Here is a 21,828-nt window from a genome sequence, read left to right on the forward strand (position 1 = left end):
ACCAACCAGACGCCTTTTTATGGCGGTCACTAAGGGGCACCCGTACAAGGCAGGTCCCGATGCCGTGCAAGGCATTGGGCAACCTCTGAACGGCATCGGGCTGCCTTCTCACCCATCGGGTCCCCGCGACAGCAGCGCGGGGACCCGATGGGCTCCCTCACCTGCAGCAAACCCCTTCTATGTTGCGGTCAGCACTGACCACGGCATAAAAGGGGTTAATGCGCCACCGTCTGCGTTTTCACTGATGCCGGCGCATACAGCAGGGGTCCGGCTAACGGTAGTAACCGGTCCCCTGCAGCTGATGGGGCAGGCGCAGCTCCTGCACCCGCCCGATCAGCGGGCCGTAATAGTATGGCGCTGGGCGGCAAGTCACGTCCCGCTGCGCTGTACTATTACGGCGCTGGTCGGGAAGGGGTTAAAGGGGTTTTGTCCCTTTAGCAAATGGCATTTATCATGTAGATAAAGTGAATACAAGGCTCTTACTAATGTATTGTGATTGTCCATATTGCCTCCTTTTCTGGCTTCATAAATTTTTCCATCACATTATACACTGTCCATATCCAGGAGTTACGACCTCCCTGCAATCCAGCAGCGGTGGTGACCCTACTTGCTTACTATAGAAAAAGGAGCTAGCCTCTATGGTGGCCAGTTCAAAGTTTTAGAGTCTTTATTAGACTTTCATAGGTGAGTGGCCTGCTTACATATATAGATACAGATGTAGCTGAGTTAAAATTTACTCTGATAATACGTCACAGTATTATCTCGGTTATCTCGTTACAAAAGCCATTGAAATCAATAGAAAAAGTCAATTAACATTTTCTTGCCATTCTTTACTTTACGTGTTAACCATCAAGCTTAGCTCGGCCAAATCTATAGCCACTGATTGATATTGATAATATTATATCATTCTTGCAGGGGCATAAATATAGTGGGTACAGGTACACTCATAGATGGCCCTGAAGTTTTAAAGAACCCCTCTGCTCCATATAGTGTTTAATAGTTGGAAACCTGTTACAGATTTTGCAAGAGCTTCAAGTAACACCTTTGAACTCTTGACTTATTGGCATTAGATAACTAGTCTGAAAAAGATATTAGGTGGAAGTTTGAAAATGTTTCTTTAATTTCATCATCTAAATTGCATTTTGGCCCTATACATTTCTGTGTGGACAATGTATGTATTCTGATAGCAATCGTAAACTAAAAAAAAAAAAAAGAAAATCTCCTTAAGGTGTTAAAGTCCATCTGTCAGCAGATTTTTACCTATGACACTGGCTGACCTGTTACATATGCGCTTTGCAGCTGAAGGCAACTGTGTTGGTCTCATGTTCATATGTGCCCGCGTTGCTGAGAAGAATTAAGTTTTAACATTTGCAAATTATCCTCTAGGAGCAACGGGGGCGTTCCATTACTCCTAGAGGCTCTGCTCTCTGCAACTGCTGCACCCTCTGCACCCTCTGCACTTTGACAAGGCTAGACATGATGACGTTTATACTACCTGGTGCGGGCACATATGTATGTCATTTTTCCAGTAATGCGGGCACATACAGTACAGACCAAAAGTTTGGACACACCTTCTCATTCAAAGAGTTTTCTTTATTTTCATGACTATGAAGGCATCAAAACTATGAATTAACACATGTGGAATTATATACATATCAAACAAGTGTGAAACAACTGAAAATATGTCATATTCTAGGTTCTTCAAAGTAGCCACCTTTTGCTTTGATTACTGCTTTGCACACTCTTGGCATTCTCTTGATGAGCTTCAAGAGGTAGTCCCCTGAAATGGTCTTCCAACAGTCTTGAAGGAGTTCCCAGAGATGCTTAGCACTTGTTGGCCCTTTTGCCTTCACTCTGCGGTCCAGCTCACCCCAAACCATCTCGATTGGGTTCAGGTCCGGTGACTGTGGAGGCCAGGTCATCTGGCACAGCACCCCATCACTCTTCTTCATGGACAAATAGCCCTTACTTTCAAAGTTTTCCTAATTTTTCGGCTGACTGACTGACCTTCATTTCTTAAAGTAATGATGGCCACTCGTTTTTCTTTACTTAGCTGCTTTTTTCTTGCCATAATACAAATTCTAACAGTCTATTCAGTAGGACTATCAGCTGTGTATCCACCTGACTTCTCCTCAACGCAACTGATGGTCCCAACCCCATTTATAAGGCAATAAATCACACTTATTAAACCTGACAGGGCACACCTGTGAAGTGAAAACCATTTCAGGGGACTACCTCTTGAAGCTCATCAAGAGAATGCCAAGAGTGTGCAAAGTAGTAATCAAAGCAAAAGGTGGCTACTTTGAAGAACCTAGAATATGACATATTTTCAGTTGTTTCACACTTGTTTGTTATGTATATAATTCCACATGTGTTAATTCATAGTTTTGATGCCTTCAGTGTGAATCTACAATTTTCATAGTCAATAAAATAAAGAAAACTCTTTGAATGAGAAGGTGTGTCCAAACTTTTGGTCTGTACTGTATGAACGTGGGACCAACACAGATGCCTTCAGCTGCCAATGTAACTGGTCAGCCAGTGTCATAAGTACAAATTTGCTGACAGATGCCCTTTAAGAATTATTTTTATCTGTTATCTCTATCTGTGTATATATAGCATGATCCACTGTTTCTGGGATTGCTGGGTAATTACCGGCTATCCTATAAAATTCCTAGAGTCCTAAACAGCATATCTTTATAATTCTAGAACAACCACCTTTTACCAGTGTGTGACAGCCCCCGCAGAACCTATAAACATGGCCACACTTGTTTTTTTTGTGTTTTTTAAACTTGTCCTAATAGTTTAAAAGAATTTTTACTATTAGTTGGAAGACTGCCTTGCTTAGACAACTTTTCATCCCCCAGTAGTCACCATTTCTTCCCCAACATCAACAGCAAAACGTACATTCAACTAGGGGTGGACTGGGAACTTAAAGTGGCCCTGGAAAAACCTAAAAGTGGCCCCATGTTGTAGACGGATCCAAATGGACAAAATATAGGACAACAGAAGTAGGCAGGGCATGCAATACCATAGTGAAGAACAAAATAGTACTTTAGCAGAACAAAATACCACAGTGCTGCACGAAATACTACTTAGCTCGACACACTATTCAATTGTATCAACATCCTAAAGACGGTGAGGGCACCTGTGGCCATTGACCAGGTGCATTGATTGCTGATGCTCCTATCATTAATGCTGAGAGCATTAGACCATTATGGACCTGGCCAGAGGCCATGAGGAGGGCTTGGGCATCCCCCCTGGGCATTAACCCACCAGGAAATTTCCCTGTAGGGTCTATGGCCAGTCTGCTCCTGCCTTCAACATAGAAGTATATCAGAGTGCCATTCTCTCCAATCCCTGGAACTAATGATGTGTATCTGTGCTGCTCATTTTAATTTTTTTTGTCTGCCAAAGTAGAGACAAGGAATTAACAACAAATGTGTAAGAGATATTTCAAGAGCTGTAATCTTATAAAGCTGTGCTTAGCTTCTTGAAATCAAATGTGTTTCTTTCCAACACGCTAGAAATAATTCTGGCTGCCTCTCACCTTTTAGATTTTGCATACACTGCCAAATGATGTACTGGAGATGTATAATGCTATATTCCTACTTCTCCATTTTGAAATGCTGGAAAAGAAAATACATTTATTCTCCTAAAATATCATATTGGATTTGATAAAAAAAAAAAAAAAAAAATTAACTTTAGTAACATACAGTAAATGGGTTTCTTCTGATAAACCCAAAAGGAAATTAGAGATGTGTGACCTTTGAGGTTGTACAGAGCACACCTGTAATTTGTGAACAGGGTGACACAACTGGAGCCTGGCGGTTTTATCTGCGCACCTTATGGCAATGTTATTTGGACATAATGGTTGTAATATTTGAGCACTATATGGCACTTTTGAAAATCACGCGCTGCAAAGGGCATCAAGCAACCTAAGGCCCTTTCCAAGTTTTGCATATGTCATGTAAATGGGTTTTCAGTTGATATTGGCAGTTTTGTCCAATCATACAATTACCTTGCAGTGGAGAAAGTAATAGGTAACTACCAAGTCAGACCTACCAGAACATCAGCATCTCTTACCAATATATATATATATATATATTTTTTTTTTTGTGTGTGTGTGTGTGTATATATATATATTATATGGACACACAAGTCCAAGGTAGCAGCACTTAGAATATCGACATTGCTATCAGCAACAAGGTCCCAGATGGAGAAGTCCACTTTTGGATTCACTAACATGAACATGGAGCAGTAAGCACTTCACAATTTTTGGTCTAATTTTGGAGTGCTACAATTTTTTTACATTCTTTTATATATATATATATACCTATATAATGTGTCTGTTTTTAGTCACTCATCACTTTCTTCGCAAGTTATCAGTGAACATAATTTTTTTACATGGCGTGATGTCTGCAATTTGATGCAATGCATACAAGCAGGATTCAGGGCAGAGGGGATTTGTGCTACAGATATACCTGGCTCAAAGAGGATTAGGTTTAAACTGATACATTGTAACAAACCCTTAGTTGTGAGCAGGACTTGGTTAACTAGACAATGTGAGCAAGAATGTTTCCACTCTGACAACAAGCATTATTCTTGGCGAGAAACCAAGTTTAAGACTGTGAATCTTTTTGTTAAAGTATCCCGATTTTTTTCTTCCCCAGATGTTATTCACACTGTTGGTCCTATAGCAAGAGGACAATTAAGCGGCCTTCACAAAGAGGACCTTGCAAACTGCTACAAGTCTTCTCTCGCTCTGGTAAAAGATAACAACATCAGATCAATAGTAAGTCTGCATTCTGTTTCATTCGTTTGTAACCTGGCATTTAATTCATTTGCTTGCAAATATTCCTAGGCTGAGTTCACACATGGCGATTCTGTGAATTTTTTATTTTATTTTCTGTGCGTTAAAAGCAACAGCAGCCAAGTGTTAGCAGTTTGTGAAAGGGAAACTTCTACGGAGGGAAATCTAAAGGAATATTCTGGGAAAGTTAAAGGAATATTCGTATAGACTGTACATGGGTAGGAGGAGGCAGTGTCTGACACGAGAAAGCAGGAAAGAGAACCCTGTATCAGGCTCTGCATCCTCAGGCCTTGCACCAGGCATAACACAGTCCATCAGATTTTCTCTGAGTGTTTAGGTAGGTAGTTACAGCATGTTTTACGTATGTCTACATGTGCAATATTGTGTTATCTAATTAAATTCCATTAAGTTTTCCATACAAAATAATTCAATTCAATAATTTATTGTCCTCTTCTAGCCAGTTGTTGTAGAAAAGTTGTTGATAGCCGGCATAGACGCCTTTACCGCTCCAATGAGAGTCATCATCCACTGTAGCTTTCTCAATCTCCATAGTGAAATTTTTTATTATTTATGCATGGAAACTGGATTTGGATTTACCATGCTCTGCATAAACTTGGGGAAAGTTTTTTTTATTTATTTTTTCAGTTATGGTGGGCGTATTGGTTGTCCACCAGCTTTTTCCATAACAAAAGCTTTTAGAAATTATTTTTATTACAATGATCATTGTTGTGGTTCAGTAGTTAGCAGAGTTGCCTTGCAGCAGGTCAACTCCGACCTGGGCAACACGACAATGTAGTTGCAGGTCATCCCAGTGCTATATATGTTTCTGTTAGCTCCTACAGTTCAGAACTTTTTGGGCAGACTTTTGGAGCTCTATTTGCCACCAAAGTTTCATTCACACGGAACTCCCTCAATGTCCAGTGCTGTAGTTGAAGCCTGGCTATAACAGTGAAGCAAAAGCACTGCTGAGATGAGCCATTTGGGAGCATAGAAAATGGACATTGCATCATATAATGATAATATGGTACCCCAACAGCAACATCATAAGCAGCCCAGGAAAAAAGTTTACTGCTACTACCGGGGACCACAGGAATTCTATATGAAAGGACTTTCCTCGGCTACTGCCATTGATGACCTATCCCCCGGATAGGTCATCAATATTAGATTGGTGGAAGTCAGACAGCCGGCACTCCCACGTTCAGTTGTTACGTATTGCTCTGTAAAATATATAGTGAATGGAGCTGATGGCAGGCAGCTTTGTATACTGTGTAGTGGCAGTTCTGGGTACTACAGTATTCGAGTGAATGGAAGCTGAGCTTCAGTATGCTGTCTCCAGAAACTACACAGTATTTGGAGACTTTTGCATCCACACCAGTCACTGTTTTTGGCTCCATGGCAGCCTGGAACAGCTGATCAGTAGGGGCGGCAAGAGTTGAACTCCCACGGATCCGATATTAATGACCTATCCTGAGGATACATCATTGATGTCCGTAGTCTGGAGAACCCTTTTAAGGCTACTTTCACACCAGCAGTTTCCCTTTACGCTATTGAGATCTGTCATAGGATCTCAATAGCGGAGGAAAACACTTCCCTTTTTGTCCCCGTTCATTGTCAATGGGGACAAAACTGAACTGAACGAAACGGAATGCACCAGAATGCATTCCATTCAGTTAGGTTGCGTCCCCATCACGGACAGAAGCAGCGTTTTTCTGTCCGCGATGTGGTGCGGAGCAAGACAGAAACAAGTTTTATCGGACGCAATAGAAAACGGATCCATCCCCCATTGACTTTCAATGGAGTTCATGACGGATCTGTCACGGCTATTTTAAAGATAATACAACCGGATCCGTTCATTACGGATGCAGATGGTTGTATTATCAGAACGGAAGCTTTTTCTGCTGAACCATGACAGATCAAGCGAAAACGCTGGTGTGAAAGTAGCCCAAGTCTGGTAGTTGAATAGACCGTGTGACCATTAATAGAGGAGGTCACTAACAGCTGAGGAGAAGGAAATATCAGGAAGAAGGGGGAATCTTAAAGGTAGAAGCTTAGCAGCAGGGGGCAATTTACGGTATTCTTTTGCAGTTAGATTACAGAAAGATAAATTTAGGCTGTAATAAATACAGGTCTTCTCCCTGAAAATTCATTATGCATTCATTATTCACTATGTCCAATTTCTGACCTGTGCAGGGATCCCTATGATAAACTGCTTCCTCAAGAGTGAATTGGATTCTGTTGGCAGACTAGATTTTTCCTTATTTGCGGGTCTAGCCCTTTTATTTATATCCCCTGACCAAGGTAGAGTGTCTTGTATGCACCCTTCTCCAGCACTTATCATCTGGGGCATATGTCCCAAAAAGTTGTCCATAGCTACACCCAGTGTCGAACTGGGGTACTTAGGGCCCACCAGTAAAATTTATTTTGGGGGCCCACCATACGGATACATTCAAATATAATAAATAATCTAACAAGTTTTTTATATGAACATAGGCTAGTGCAGGTGCTGTACATTGAATATATGTATGTAGTACAGTAAGTCTACTGTGTTATGTGCCACTTGTGCAGGGGGTGGAAGACTAGGGGCCCACTTTGCTCAGGGTCCCACCGGGGGATTCCCTTGTACCCCTGTGGGCCATTCCGAGCCTGCCTACACCCCTGCTGTAGGGATATGAAACCAACCAACTGCTTAGGGCTAGCGCTAAGGGTGTTATCCTGGCAGTCCCCCAGTTGTGGTCAATGATTCCTATTCAGAATGGTCCCAGGTTATAAGTAGTGATGAGCAGCATAGGCAATATTCGTTTTCGCATTATATTCGCAATAAATTAGTGAATTCTAGAATTTGAGACCTCCAGTCATTATTTTTGCGATTGCGCAAATCACCACTAATGATGCGCATATTTTTTGCACAATACATGCAACTTCACATTTTATCAGGTCTGAGTAGATATTACTGATTGTTGTGACATCACAGCACTATGTCTGTAGTATGTATGTATGGACAGCAGAACCTATCGGCTGCACTATATCACTATCTAACCTACACTGACTATCTCCCACTAACTATCTGTATTATATATATGAGCTATCTAACTATCTAATATAATTGGATAAGGAATAGGATCCAGATGAAAGCACAGAGCGCAGCAATGACACTGCTCTCTCTCAGAAATGGAAAAAAAAAATAAAAAAATGCAGAAAATGGCTGCTGGGGAGTTTCTTATATAGTAAGGGGGTAGGCAACTTTCCTATTGGTTGCTAGGGATGTTGCTAAGCTCTGACAAAGATATTGCAGCCTTCTCATTGGCCCACAAGGAAGAATGGAGGTTACTGATGAAAAAAAAATCTATATTCGCAATTATGAATATATCACACTATATTCTACATATTCGCAAATTCTCAAAGTGCCGATATTCGCGATAAAAATTCACGATTAGAATATTGCGATTTAAGACTAATTATAAGTGGGTGTACCCCAAGGTTCAGTGCTGGGTCCTCTATTATTTAATAATGATATTGAGGACGAGATTAATAGCACCATTTCTATATTTTCAGATGACACTAAGCTGTGTAGTACTGTGCAGTCTATGGAAGATGTCCATAAAATACAAGCTGACTTGAACACTCTGAGTGATTGGACATCAACTTGGCAAATGAGGTTCAATGTGGATAAATGTAAAGTTATGCATTCTGGTAGTAATAATCTCAGTGCATCACTGTCCTAGGGGATGAAACACTGGGAGAGTCACTTATAGAGAAGGATTTGGGTGTCCTTGTGGATGGTAGATTAAATAACAGCATACAATGTCAATCAGCTGCTTCTAAGGCTATCAGGATATTATCATGCATTAAACGAGGCATGGACTCGCGGGGCAGGGATGTAATATTACCACTGTACAAAGCATTAGTGCGGCCTCATCTGGAATATGCAGTTCAGTTCTGGGCACCAGTCCATAGAAAGGATGCACTGCAGCTGGAAAAAGTACAGAGGAGAGCGACTAAACTGATAAGGGGCATGGAGGGTCTTAGTTATGAAGAAGAAAGATTAAAATAATTTAATTTATTTAGTCTTGAGAAGAGACGTCTAAGGGGGGATATGATTAACCTATACAAATATATAAATGAGCCATACAAAAAAATACTGTGCAAAACTGTTCCATGTAAAATGCTCTCAAAAGACAAGGGGGCACTGCCTCCGATTGGAGAGGAAAAAGTTCAGTCTCCAGAAACGTCAAAGCTTCTTTACTGTAAGAACGGTGAAGCTTTCTCAGAACGTGGTCACAGCAGGAACAGTGGACAGTTTTAAAAAGGGTTTAGATGAATTTTTAAAAGTAAACAACATAAATTCTTATGAAAACGTGTAAAAATCGGAGTTTCAATTCCTTCTGGGATTCGCGTCCCCACCTATCCCTTGGTTGCACTTGATGAACCTATGTCTTTTTTTAACCGTATTAACTATGTAACTATGTAACCCTTTAACCCCTATATAGGGATCAGGATTTTGCGGTGGGAGAACCACCAGTCCATTAGCTGTATAGATAGTCCCTGTGCGATTGGCAGCTGACCCACAAGGGTCAGAGACACCGGTGCAAAGCACCTTGTGGTCAGGTAATACGCATAGTCTGGAGACAGGCCTAGGTCATGTAAGGCAGCTTAAAAGCATATTTGTGAGACAAGTCAGAGTTCGGGGCAGGCAGCTGTAGGTTAATCTGATAAACAGATTAATTTCAGGGTGGGCAGCTAGAAGTCAGTGTCAGTTGCCAGGCAGGAGAATGATACAAGGGTAGTAAGACAGAGATTTCCACCTTTGTTGATAACTAAAGAATAGGAACCTAAGCATAAGGCACACACAGGCTGCAGCCTGAAGAAGAAACACTGTGTGTCAGCAGCCAGGGATGGCGCTGGCTAGCAGGGAAGCTGGACCGGACTGCCAGTGAGAAAGGAGGGCTGCCTGGGTGAGTAGTTTGGTTCCCCTGCTCACATGGAACAGTGGGCAGTGACAGAAGGGCAACAATACCCTTCCCCTTACGCCCCACCGATCAGGGGTTTGGGGGGAGATATATGGAAGGAATTAGGTATTCTCAGAGAGGCTGGCAGATGTAGCTTGCAACAGGCAGGATTCAACTTCTTAATAAATTTAAATAGAAAAACAAAATGAACAGCCAGCTTGTAATATCGTACCATGAGGCTGATGTTTTTAGATGATACCCAAACTTTATAGCCTGAAGTAAACTGAGGAGAAGAGCTCCATTTATGGTCAGAAAATGTCTTCATTTGAATAGTTTTTGTCTAGAGCAGCTTTAATCTCCTGCCATATCTGTGAAAACTTTTGAACTGATGAGTTGGCTACTGGTATCCCCAAAGGAACAGAAACAGAAAGAGGAAAAGATGAACTCTGAGTTGGCAATGGAAAAAGTATTGAGAATTATTTGTGGTGGAATTATTCTTCTGTAAATAATTTACCCAGGCTAGGATCTCTCCAGACAAAGGGGAAATCATAAATACCACCTTGGTGCGGTCTGGCAGGAACTTTTATGGCAACAACTCAAAATTGATTGTGCATGATTGATGACCTTCTGGCATAATGTGGGATTCTCATCATAATGTGGAGGGAGTGACATACATGGACCGGAACCTTTGGTGGGAGTAGTTTGAGGTGGTTTGGAAGTGGCAACTGTTGCTGGTGGTTGTGGTTGTACTGCTGCAGTAGTTCTCATGGAAGCCAGGTGGGTGGACACATTATTTATATATCCCAGTATTTGCTCTTGACGTTCACGTTGCTGAGAAACTTTTGGAAATAATTTTGGTAGACCCATCCAAGGTAGACCAGTAGGGACCATGGCTTGAACTTACTGTTATGGGTAGTGGGTGTGGACCCACAGTACCAACCAACTGGCTTGGCTAGCACTAATGGTGTTATCCTGGCTTTCCCCCAGTATTCACCCTTTAACCCCTTTACAGGGAACTGTTTGCTGTGGGGGAACCACCAGGCTGCTACCTCTTGAGATAGTCCAGGTGTGATTGGCAGCTGACCCACAGGGGTCAGAGACACCAGTGTGATGCACAGAGAGGCCAGGCAATATCCTTAGTCTGTAGGTGGGCCTGGGTCAGGCCAGTCAGCATGCAAGTAGTGTATTCATGAGACAAGTCAGGGCTGGTGGCAGTAGGGCAATTCAAGAAACAGGTAAGGTCAGGACAGGTGGCTAGAAGTCCAAGTTGGTTGTCAGTCAGGAGTATGGAGACTAAGAAACTAAGACTCTCTCCTTGGGCAAGGTGCGCTTTATTCCCTGGGGCAGCCAGCCATAGGCTGGGGAGAATTTGGATGTGAGAGTGCTGGTCATTGAAGAGGCCGAGTCTTATAGCCGACTAGGAGGCCTTTGATAAGACGCACAGCCTGCAGAAGACGCACCACATGCCAGCAGCTGGGGATCACGCTGGCTAGCAGGGAAAATGAGACTAGACTGCTGGTAAGACAGAAAGGCCGCCTGGGTGAGTAGCATGGCGCTTGTGCCGGCAAGAAACAGCAGGGCAGCAGCAGGAAAGGGTCACCAGCACAACAATAAGTTTCACAGTACTGCATTTTCCATAGGGCTTTTGGCATCATATAAAAAATAAGTCAATTTTCTGGACCACAGCACCAATCTCTTGTATTTTTCCTCTTATATACAGTATATGATTAACTGTATTACAGTGTGGATTGCTGTGGAAAAATAACACATCTAAGCTACAATGCAGTTCAGTACTTAGAACTGGAGTCTGGGGGTCTATACTGTTTCTAGGTGTCTGGCAGGGGCCGCAGATAATAATGTGGGTGTTCCCTGTGAAATAGTTTAGTGACTATTCTGTTCTGACACCGTTCACAGCGTTGCCATGGTAATGATTCCTAACCTGAAATTCTTAAATGCTGGTTGCCTTTAATGACTTGCTTTTTGTCTGCAGTTCACAACAATCAATAGGCTCTGTTTTAAAAGGAACCTTTCTGCGAGCAACAGCACTAACTCAATATTTCATTCAATGCATAAAGAAAGAAACCACAATTTCCTGCTTGGTTTCCTACCTGTTTCTTCTTTCTTTCTTTTTCCGTACACCATTAGGATCGTGTACACAATAGCACATTTGCAATGTAGAACTAAGAAAATGTCTACAGGAGGTAAAACTACAGTTCTTATGGCAGAGTGGTAAAGGAAACTGCCTTAGAACCTGGTTAGGCTTCATAATGAAATATTCCCACTTCTAATATCCAGAATATTCTATACTTGTTATTATACCCTTGAGTGTGTTTTCTGTGTGTATAATATCCTCTTATATGCTGTACATCCAATACCCTCCCTCTTTCTTACGCTGGGTTCACACCTGAGCGTAGGCTGTTGCTCTCTGTATGCGCGATTTCATCAGGCTTTTCCATACGCGGCTCCGGAAACAAGCAAATGCCCATTGTCGCGCGTTCCCGGAAGTCTATGTACGGGAACGCGTGACCATACGCCCCAAAGAAGCTCCTGCACTTCTTGGGGCGTAGGGCGTTTTACAGCGCATTTGTACGCGCTGTAAAACGCTCAGGTGAGAACCATGTCCATAGGGAATCAGTGGTTCTTGCCTGTTGAGCGTTTTACAGCGCGTAGGAACGCGCTGTAAAACGCTAAGGTGTGAACCGAGCCTTAGAGGTGTAGGGAATTCAATGTAAAAGGAAAATAATATTGGATTATACATACGATTTCTATGGTTATTGCACACATGCTTTTTGTAGATAAGTAGCCTGCTTAAAGTTTTTTTTCTGGGATTACTATGCTTTTTAACAGATATACCCATGCAGTTGCTTACCTCATGTACATCTGTCCCATTTTTTCTCAATTTGGACTCTCCTATTGTAGCACTTCCTGTTATGCAGCCAACCAATCCCATGATGCACTTCTCCTTTCTCTGCTACAGCTCTAACTGCACCCCTAACAACCCCCCAGCTAATTTATAGCTCCTCCCACCCGGCTAGTTACATAGACACTCCCCAATCACTGCCCTTGTTGCGGCGTTGACACGCCCATGAACATAACATGCCAGGAAATAATTACAGCTTAAATAGTTATTTTAAAGGATGTTAATGCAGATCCTTGAACTTAGTGGTAATAAATAGTTTTTTAACTAATACATATCAAAGACCACCTCAATATGACTGTCACGTTCCGGAGGACCAAGGCAGACCTCCAGAACGTCTTGCAAACAGGACACGGGCAGATAACAGACCAGGGACCAACAGAGTACTTTAGGACACATGTAATAAATTAACATTACAGTAACAGATATGCAGGTTAGGCAATAGTGGTAGAACTACCATAGAACCAAGTGCACCGGCAGACCAGAGGCAAAACCCAGAGGGCAAAGAGCTAGTGAGCCCCGTTCAATGAGCCCCTGGTGGTGGGGATGAACTTGGCTGAGGGCAAACTGGTCACACCTCACTTGACCGCTATCTGCTGAGAACCACAGCGGAACACTCAGACAAAGGACTGGAACCTTAAAAAACCCAGGACATGGAACAAACAAGAAAAACGGGAATCAGCGCACAAGCGTATGCCTGGATCCCATGTGAAATGGATGCATGGCGGTCTCAGGCAGAGCTGCACACAGAACCCAGGAGCCCTCTCACGAAGGCAGGACATAAATAGGACACCGGCGCCACCCATAAGCAGAGTAGACAACCGCGTAGAGCGCACTCTGTCTGGGGGCGCCGGCCGCCGCCTGCGCCCCGCCCCCTACTTGTCATCAGTCTGACATCATCTCATCTCCTGTATTTGCCGGCCGGATGCGCTCCGATGAGTTCACTTCGGGCAGAGAGAGCGGCACGCAGCTGTCGCAGCTGAGACACAGCTACGAGAGACCCTGGTGTATTTAAATCTCATTTAGGCTTTCTTTCTGAAAAGTTTCTCCTGGGATTCGAACTCACAACCTTGACACATCATTTACCCTCACAGCCATGAAAGCTGTATTACCAGTTGCTTAAAAAAAATATATAAGACTTCTACTGTAGGTAACTTTGATACCTAGTGTACATCCATACACATGTCAGCTGTCTCAACACACCCAGCTCTGCTACATCCATACACAGTGTACTGGGGCAGCTGTCATGTGTATGGATGTACACTAAGTATCAAAGTTACCTACAGTAGAAGTCTTCTATATATATATATTTTTTTTAAGCAAACTGGTAATACAGCTTGCATGGCTGTGAGGCTAAATGCCTTGCCTCTGATGTGTAAAGGTCGTGAGTTCGAATGCCAGGAGAAACTTTTCTGAAAGTGTTTTTGTTTTTTGTTTTTTATTAAGTAACTTTCATAGCTGTGTGGTTAAATACCTTGCTTCTGATGTGAAAGGTTGTGAGTTCGAGTCCCGGGAGAAACTTTTCTGAAAATGTATATATATTTTTTTAATACCGGACTGTTACTTTACTGCCACGGGGAGGGGGGGCTATTGGCGCCATGATACTGGCACATGGAGGGGGGAGGAGAGAGGCACTTCATACTGGCACATTAGGGAGCAGGGGGAGAGGATGGCACTATGATATTAGCACATGGGGGGGGCAAGAAATGGACATGAATCATGAGGGGCAGAAATGTGAAATGATGGGGGGGGGGCAAAATGTACATTTGCTTCTGTTGACAAAAATCCTTGCACCGGCCCTGACTTCGGGCGCGCAATCCCGCGAGTCCAGTGACCTCCAGAGGTGGGTCTCGCGGGATCACGCGCCAAAGACACATGATCTTGGCAAGAGCCAAGGCAATGTGGACCTGGAGCACAGCGAGGAGCAGAACCTGGTGAGCACCCCTAGCAACCGCACTCTGACAACCTGCACTAGGGTGTCAGAGGCTGCAGGACAGTGACTGGCAGCAGGGTGGCACACACTTGTGTACAGGGGTCAGTGCACACCTGCTGCTTGACTAGGGGCCATAGATTCTGACTGGCACAGGGTGCCCAGCAGTGGCACATGGAGCCTAATAGGTGGCACATACTGTCTAAAGGGCTATGAATGGTACAGGGTGCAGGACAGTGCCAGACTGGCAGAGGGCACAAGGCAGCATACTGTTTTATGTTGCCCTGGTGGCACAGGATTTCAGACAGTGGCTGAATGGCGCCTGGCAGTGAATAGGTGGCACTGCTCGTGTTTGGTGTGCCAACCTGCTGAACAGCGCAGAGTGATTGGCATCACTGGGATGGTACTAGGTGGCAGACAATGGCTGGATATTATATATAAATGACCATAGTCAGACTGGCACAGGGTACGCGACCATAGTCAGACTGGCACAGGGTACATGACCATAGACTGGCACAGGGTACACGACCATAGTTAAATGTTGCATGCAATAGGTGGCTGAAAAAGGGGCGGAAAAGGGGGGGGTCAATGGGCGGAGTCAAAGGGGCGGCAAAATTAGCTTTTGCCTGGGGTGGCAAAAATCCTTGCACCAGCCCTGATAGGACAGGAGCAGAAGCAGTAACACACTGCAGGCAAGAAATGGAACAGAAAGGATCAGAAGCAGTTGGCACTGCCAGGCTATACAAGGAACAGATAGGATCAGAGGCAGTTTAGCATTCCCAGGCTATGAGATGCAGTTAGATGGAACAGAGTGGATCAGACACAAAACAGGTACAGAAGATCAGGCAAGGCATGGACAACAACAATGCTTTACCAGGCGACACCAGGGCAGATGGCAAAACCCCCTGGGTCAGCAGCAAGGGGCTACACCCTGCAAGGCACAGGACAGACTGACCCCAAGCTCCACAGCTCACAGATAGATATAACTGCGATAATGAGGGCACCTGTTAAGACACACACAGACCAGGGAATGTTAACCCCATCAGAATCAGGATTAACAAGAAGCACAGAACAAACGATACTGGCCACAGTTCATACACATGCTCCAGCCTGCACGCATTGCAGTACCAGCATACATGGAAACACCCACAGCCAGTATACAAAGTGCATGCAGCTAACTTGCACGACATCGTTGACAGGAACCACAGAGATATGGACATGGGAAGCAACAAACACAGGCCACAGTTCGCACACAACACTGCAGCCAGCACGCAGCCCCAAGCAACTAGCATACACAAGTGTCCGCTTGCAGCCAGTACACGAGGGAGCCTGCAGCCAGCCTGCAAGGCGACAGTGACAAGAACTGCACCGAGATGCAGACACGGGGAGTACACACATTCACAGGCATAGTTCACACAAGTCAATGCAGCCAGCACGCAGCCCCAAGCAACCAGCATACACAGGAGCCAACCTTCAGCCAGTATGCGAGATGGCATGCAGCCAGCCTAGTGAACCGCACCCTGACAATGACCCATAATGCCGTGCAGCCAGCCAGTCCACAGATAGACATCCACTGTGATATCACAGTCCTTTAAAAGCCTCATCCCTGGCAGTTTCCGCCATTTCACTTTGAGCTGAGCATAGAGAGGTGTGGTAAGCACTAGGGAAAGTGTTTCAGAAAGCTTTTAATTGTAGAATATTGGATAGGCAGAGTGCAGGGACAGTGTAGTTAGAGTTTTTAGACACTGTAGGGACAGCATAGTTTAAGCAAAGGGAGACTGCAGGGACAGTGCAGGCTGAGTGTAATCACCCTGTGTACATCTTTTTAAACTGCTGCTCCGTTCATACTTGATCTGTTCTGTTTATACATAGACTTACTGTGCACCAGATTCAGTCTCAACAGGCAGTCTAATATATAGGCACGTTTATCTAGTTCACCTGCTGTGCCATTGATTTAATCTGTTGAATTAACCTGTTGAATCTGTTGCAGGTTGAATCATGGTGTAGGGCACAGAGCAATCTAATTGAACGGTGTCTACAGTGTGGTGTCCACATTGATTAACCACCTCCCGTTTGCACATTGACTAAAAACGTCTGGTGTTTCTATATCTCTGAATGGACGTTCCTGAACGTCCATTCAGAGATTGCAGCTGCACGCTAAACGTGCAGCTGCAGATCGGGTTGCCCGCTTTCAGTGACAGCAGGACAACCCTTAGAGAAGGCAGGGACAGTTCCCAGGCATCCCTGCCTTCTAGATCGCTGTATACACAGCACTCACCGAGCGCGGTTTATAGAGTGCATGAGCTATTGGGTTTTTCACAGACCTCGATCAATCCTGCACTAAGATTGTACAGCACAGTATACCGCTGTACAGCCTCTCTGGGGGGTGTATTTCCCCAGTAACTGGGGCTACTATGTCAGCCCCAGTTACAGGAGAAATCAATAGTGAAAAAAAAATGTGAAGTTAAAAGTGTAAAATAAACAAATTAAGTGTTAAAATAAAAAAAGGTTTCACATGTAAAAAAAAAATTATTAAATTCCCAAGTAAGGAATAAAAAAGAAAAAAATTAAATAGACATATTTGGTATTGCCGCGTCCGTGACAGTCGGCTCTATAAATATATCACATGATCCACCCAGTCCGATAAATACCATTAAAAAAAAAGCCATTTTTGTCACCTTACATCACAAAAAGTGCAACACCAAGTGATCAAAAAGGTGTGAATAAAACAGTCACCTCATTCTGCAAATAATAAGCCCCTACAGAAGAAAATAATAAAAAAACTAAGAAAAACTATAGCTATTTTTTTTCATAAATAAAGGTGTAATATACTGACTCAAATTTATGACTGTCATGAAGTAAAATGTGTTACGAGAAAACAATCTCTGAATGGCTTGGATAAGTAAAAGTGTTCCAAAGTTATTACCACATAAAATGAGATATGTCAGATTTCTAAATTAGGCCTGGTCGAAGGGGGAAAATGGCCCGGATGTGAAGTGGTTAAAAGAAAACCAACTCTATTAGTCCCTTATTCAGAAATTGGGGATGATACACCTGACTAAAATCAAACCACGGTCACCTGACCAAAAACTCCTTTTAGGGGTCCTATCTATATGTTAAAACTTTAACCTTTATGATTTACTTTTGAAACTAAAATACTCAGAGAAACCAAATAATGGCTATTACCCCAACTCCCCTGACGAAGCCGCATCGCGGCGAAACATGTCAGGTGGGATAGTGACAATCTACAATTTTTAGACAGGTTGCAGTATAGGGCAAGATCCACAACCAGCAGGGGCAAGATCCACAACCAGTAGGGTCACAATCATTGTCCAGCTCAATACATATTGTGCAAATGTTCGGAGGCAAACTGCCTGATCTCCCAGCGTGTGAGATGTGTGAATGAATGATGGATGTCTGTCGCATAGGGATATAGGAATACATCTCATCTATTTATAATAGAAACTGCTATACCTAGGACCTATTGGGACACCAAAAAATTCACCATTGAAAACACACCTGCTAACCTGTGGTGATACATGGCCACACAGTATCCCTGAGGTAAACCACCTCTTAAATAGAATGTAGAGCGAGCGACAGCGGTCCAAAAAAAGACATAAATTAACTGACTTAGCCCGTAACTGCAACCTGATATTTTTTAATTACCTTGCAGTATTGGTTTCGCAGAGTATTTTCGTTTTAAAAGTAAATAATAAAGGTTCAAGTTTTAACATATAGATAGGACACCTAAAAGGAGTTTTTGGTCAGGTGACCGTGGTTTGATTTTTGTTACAATCTCCTGAGGGGCCTATAGGGACATTAATCTGGTTCTTTGATACACCTGACTTGCTCTACTGTTTGTGGCTTGTTCACATTGATTAATAGATAAGCAATTCTATTAGGCCCTGATTCACAAATTGGGGTGATACACCTGTCTCATTCTACTGTTTGTGGCATGTCCACATTGATATTTAACTGCTTCTGTTAGCCAAACAGTTAGTGTTAGAATTTAGTGTTACAGAGCGATCGTATTTAACACTCTGTGGGCAGTGCAAATAAATTGATTCTTCACAGTAGAATTGAGTAGAGTTGCCCATGAGTTGATCGTGGTCTTTTTTTGTCGGAAAAAAAATTATTTTAGATGAAAAATTATTCTTTTAGCAAAAAACATTAGTCTTGTACAGAAAAAAATTGTCATTTAGAAATAAATTAGTCTTTACCAAATGAATTACTCTGCTCCAGTATTACAATCACCGATCACTATGACGAATGACCTTGAACGGGTAACCCGCACCTGTCGGCAAAGGGTACAGATGCAAGTTTAAGATTTTTAATTGCAGCAACTTTAATTAGATGTTATTGAACGTTTGACTGTTTCCCTTGCAAGGCTGAGGAGGAAAAACCCGCACCTGTCGGCGAAGGGTAGACACATGGCGATCCCTTCAGTGCAGGCATCACAGAACAGTTAGTTCTGAATGCCACTTATCCTTCGAAGATGTTGGACGAAGTCCACCTGGGTTCAAATAACTCCTTGTATTTAGGTTAAAACCAAATGAGCCGAACTTGTTGGATGGATCAAACATGGCTGCTGGATTATTGCCATAAGGCAGCCATACAAATCGCTCCACCAACTTGACCCAAATTCATCGTAGGTAATATGTTCTTTTAGCCAAAAAATTTGTCTGCGTTGTTATTGAAATCGTTTATGGTCGTAACTACGACGGTATTAAAAGATAAATCTTTCCACCAACTGGACCAATTAATCATTCCTAGCTAACACGTTCTGTTATCCAAAATGTTATTCTGCGTCACCCTGACAACCACAACAAATTTTAAACAAATTCTACGTCACTCTGCAGTGCAACAAAATTTTTACCCATGCAGATCCCTCCATACGGTCTGGAATCCTTCCATACTATGAACTTTTTTGCCTTCAACATGTATTTGCGTTAAAACCAGATGAGCTGAACTTGCTGGCTGGATCAAACATTGCAGGTGTATTATTGCCTTAAGGGAGGAGTCTCATTGGTTATCGGAATGAACCACACAAATCACTCCACCAACTCAACCCAAATTCATTGTAGCTAATACCTTCGTCAGTGTTTGGTCAGAGTTTTGCATCAGTATTTGATCAGAATTTTGACCCACTCCTGTTTTTAGCTTACAATTACTGATCAAATACTGATGCAAAATACTGACGAGTATTGTTTTTTTTGTTTTATGTTTTTCTAACAGATCAGAAGAACATAAACAGTGATGTTAACACAGCTTTACTGCTGCTGCCCCCCTCCCCACTCTGTCATGCGGCCACTTTTGTCACGGTTACTGCCACTGCTGCTGCTGCCACTGTCCCCACTCTGTCATGGGGCACTGCTTAAATCTTTGGACACTGCATGGTTAAATCCATGGCGCTAAATTAAACCTGACACTTTAATTGACCTGTAATACTGATGCACAGTAATTTCACAGCTTACAGAAGGGATTAGCTATGAATCTTGGTGCACCCTGCACAGTGATTTAAAAGGCAATAAATTACAACTGCCTGTAATACTGACAGCACAGTAACTATAGAACGGATTAACTATGAATGTGGGTGCACTAGAACGTAATGCACACGGCAATGCCCTCTCCCTGAACTGTCCCTGCAGTTTAAGTTCCAAGCCTTCACACTGAGATTGGGCCACCAAGTGGGATGCATAAGATTAGGCAGAGTGGCCTGGGTATATCAGATTTATCAAGATTCGTGGAACGAATCAAATTTCTTGAAGAAGTTCGGCGGATCGTCCAAAACGAATCTTATCAAACTTCACTCATCTCTACAAACTGGAATACCCCTTTAATGACTGTAGAAGGTCAAACTGAGTGGAGAAGTTCATGCATCGGGCAACAAGCCATTTTAGCTTCACAAAGTGACTTGGTTGGATAGTCACAACATGAATATGACTTTCCAGCATGTATGAGATCAAACCAACCATAATTTCTCCCAGTGAGAGAATTATAATAAGGCATGATAACAGTTTTGTCAGAATTGTGTCCTTGGGTTGAGGTCAAATAGTCAGATCTCATATAAACTGGCTACTCATATATATGGCTGAACTGGACCTTTATTACTATTAACTGACCTTTATTCCTGGCTATGAACCCTAATGGTAGATGGTAAGACTCAGGCCTGCCCAGGATCCTATTCATGTCTGTAGGTTTATTACCATTTATTGAGGTCATTTTGAGGCCATACATGGTGAAATACGGTATCAGGCCACCAACATCAGGTTGTAAAACTGCATTTAAAAACAGTATGAGTGTACAAACCTGACACAACTCTACCCTATTGATGTAATGATTTTGTTCCTGAGATGGGACCTAGAGACTCTAGATCACTGAAACGTGGCAGTTGACCCAGGACACTGTGAGGTTACATCTGACTTTTCTAGCCATAGTCGTTTTCCATGTCACTGAATGAACCTAACTGCTTAGTCTGGAAGATCTATCAGTAGTACTACTCTTCTATACAATGTGGTGCTGGATCGGCATCTATTGTACAAGTCTATTCAGTATATCTCAGGGAAAGAAGGAAAATGTAGGAGACAAAAGTTGGGTTGAGTTTTCCTCTTAGAAAATTCCAATCTATCAATATTCCCTTCAAACAGTTGTTAGTTATGCATGGTTAACAATTGCTGGGTCCCCAGTGAAGAAAAAATACTGTGTTATCATTATACGTCTCAAAAGAGTTCTGTTTTTGCACATCTGTTATTAAGTTGTTTTTTTTTTATAAAAAAAATAAAAAATAGGTAGAGAGTCTAGACTATGGAAATTAGGTAAAAATCTGCAGATCCAATATATGACAGATAAACTAGCAATGAAGGTCCTACTACTAATCCATCACATCACAGTTACAAGAAGATGTGAAGAAGATCAGATAGGGCTGGATCATCTCAAACCAGGACCTCTAATATAGCTTATGTAGGACAATAAAATAGTGCAGTTAATGAAATAAAGGTAAGAGCCCAAGAGCAATATGGCCTCTATTTAAAAAGTTTGTCCTTATTACAGAAGGATATTGAGTTGTCAAATTGGAGTACTCTTGGAGGAATTCTGGGAGAGAGTCGATTGAGAATCCCGACCAGGTCGTGGTGGGTGGACCAGGCTGAGACCTGTCACCACTCCTGAAATGTCTTTTTTTAATAAACTATTTCCTTCCCCTGTAATAACGATTCTGGAGCCTCTT

At 42.8% G+C, this 21,828-nt stretch overlaps 1 protein-coding gene across 2 annotated transcripts in view; it reads left to right on the plus strand.

Annotated features, from left to right (window-relative positions):
• Positions 1–21,828, plus strand: part of MACROD2 (mono-ADP ribosylhydrolase 2) — a 2,731,696-nt gene that overhangs the window by 1,579,698 nt on the left and 1,130,170 nt on the right. For both annotated transcript variants that reach the window (XM_040429978.1, XM_040429979.1), the window contains exon 6: positions 4,671–4,792. In XM_040429978.1, coding sequence (XP_040285912.1) covers positions 4,671–4,792 — 122 coding nt within the window. The remainder of the gene's footprint in view (positions 1–4,670; positions 4,793–21,828) is intronic.

The sequence above is a fragment of the Bufo bufo genome, chromosome 4 (genome assembly GCF_905171765.1).
Source record: "Bufo bufo chromosome 4, aBufBuf1.1, whole genome shotgun sequence".
In the NCBI taxonomy this organism is placed as follows: domain Eukaryota; kingdom Metazoa; phylum Chordata; class Amphibia; order Anura; family Bufonidae; genus Bufo; species Bufo bufo.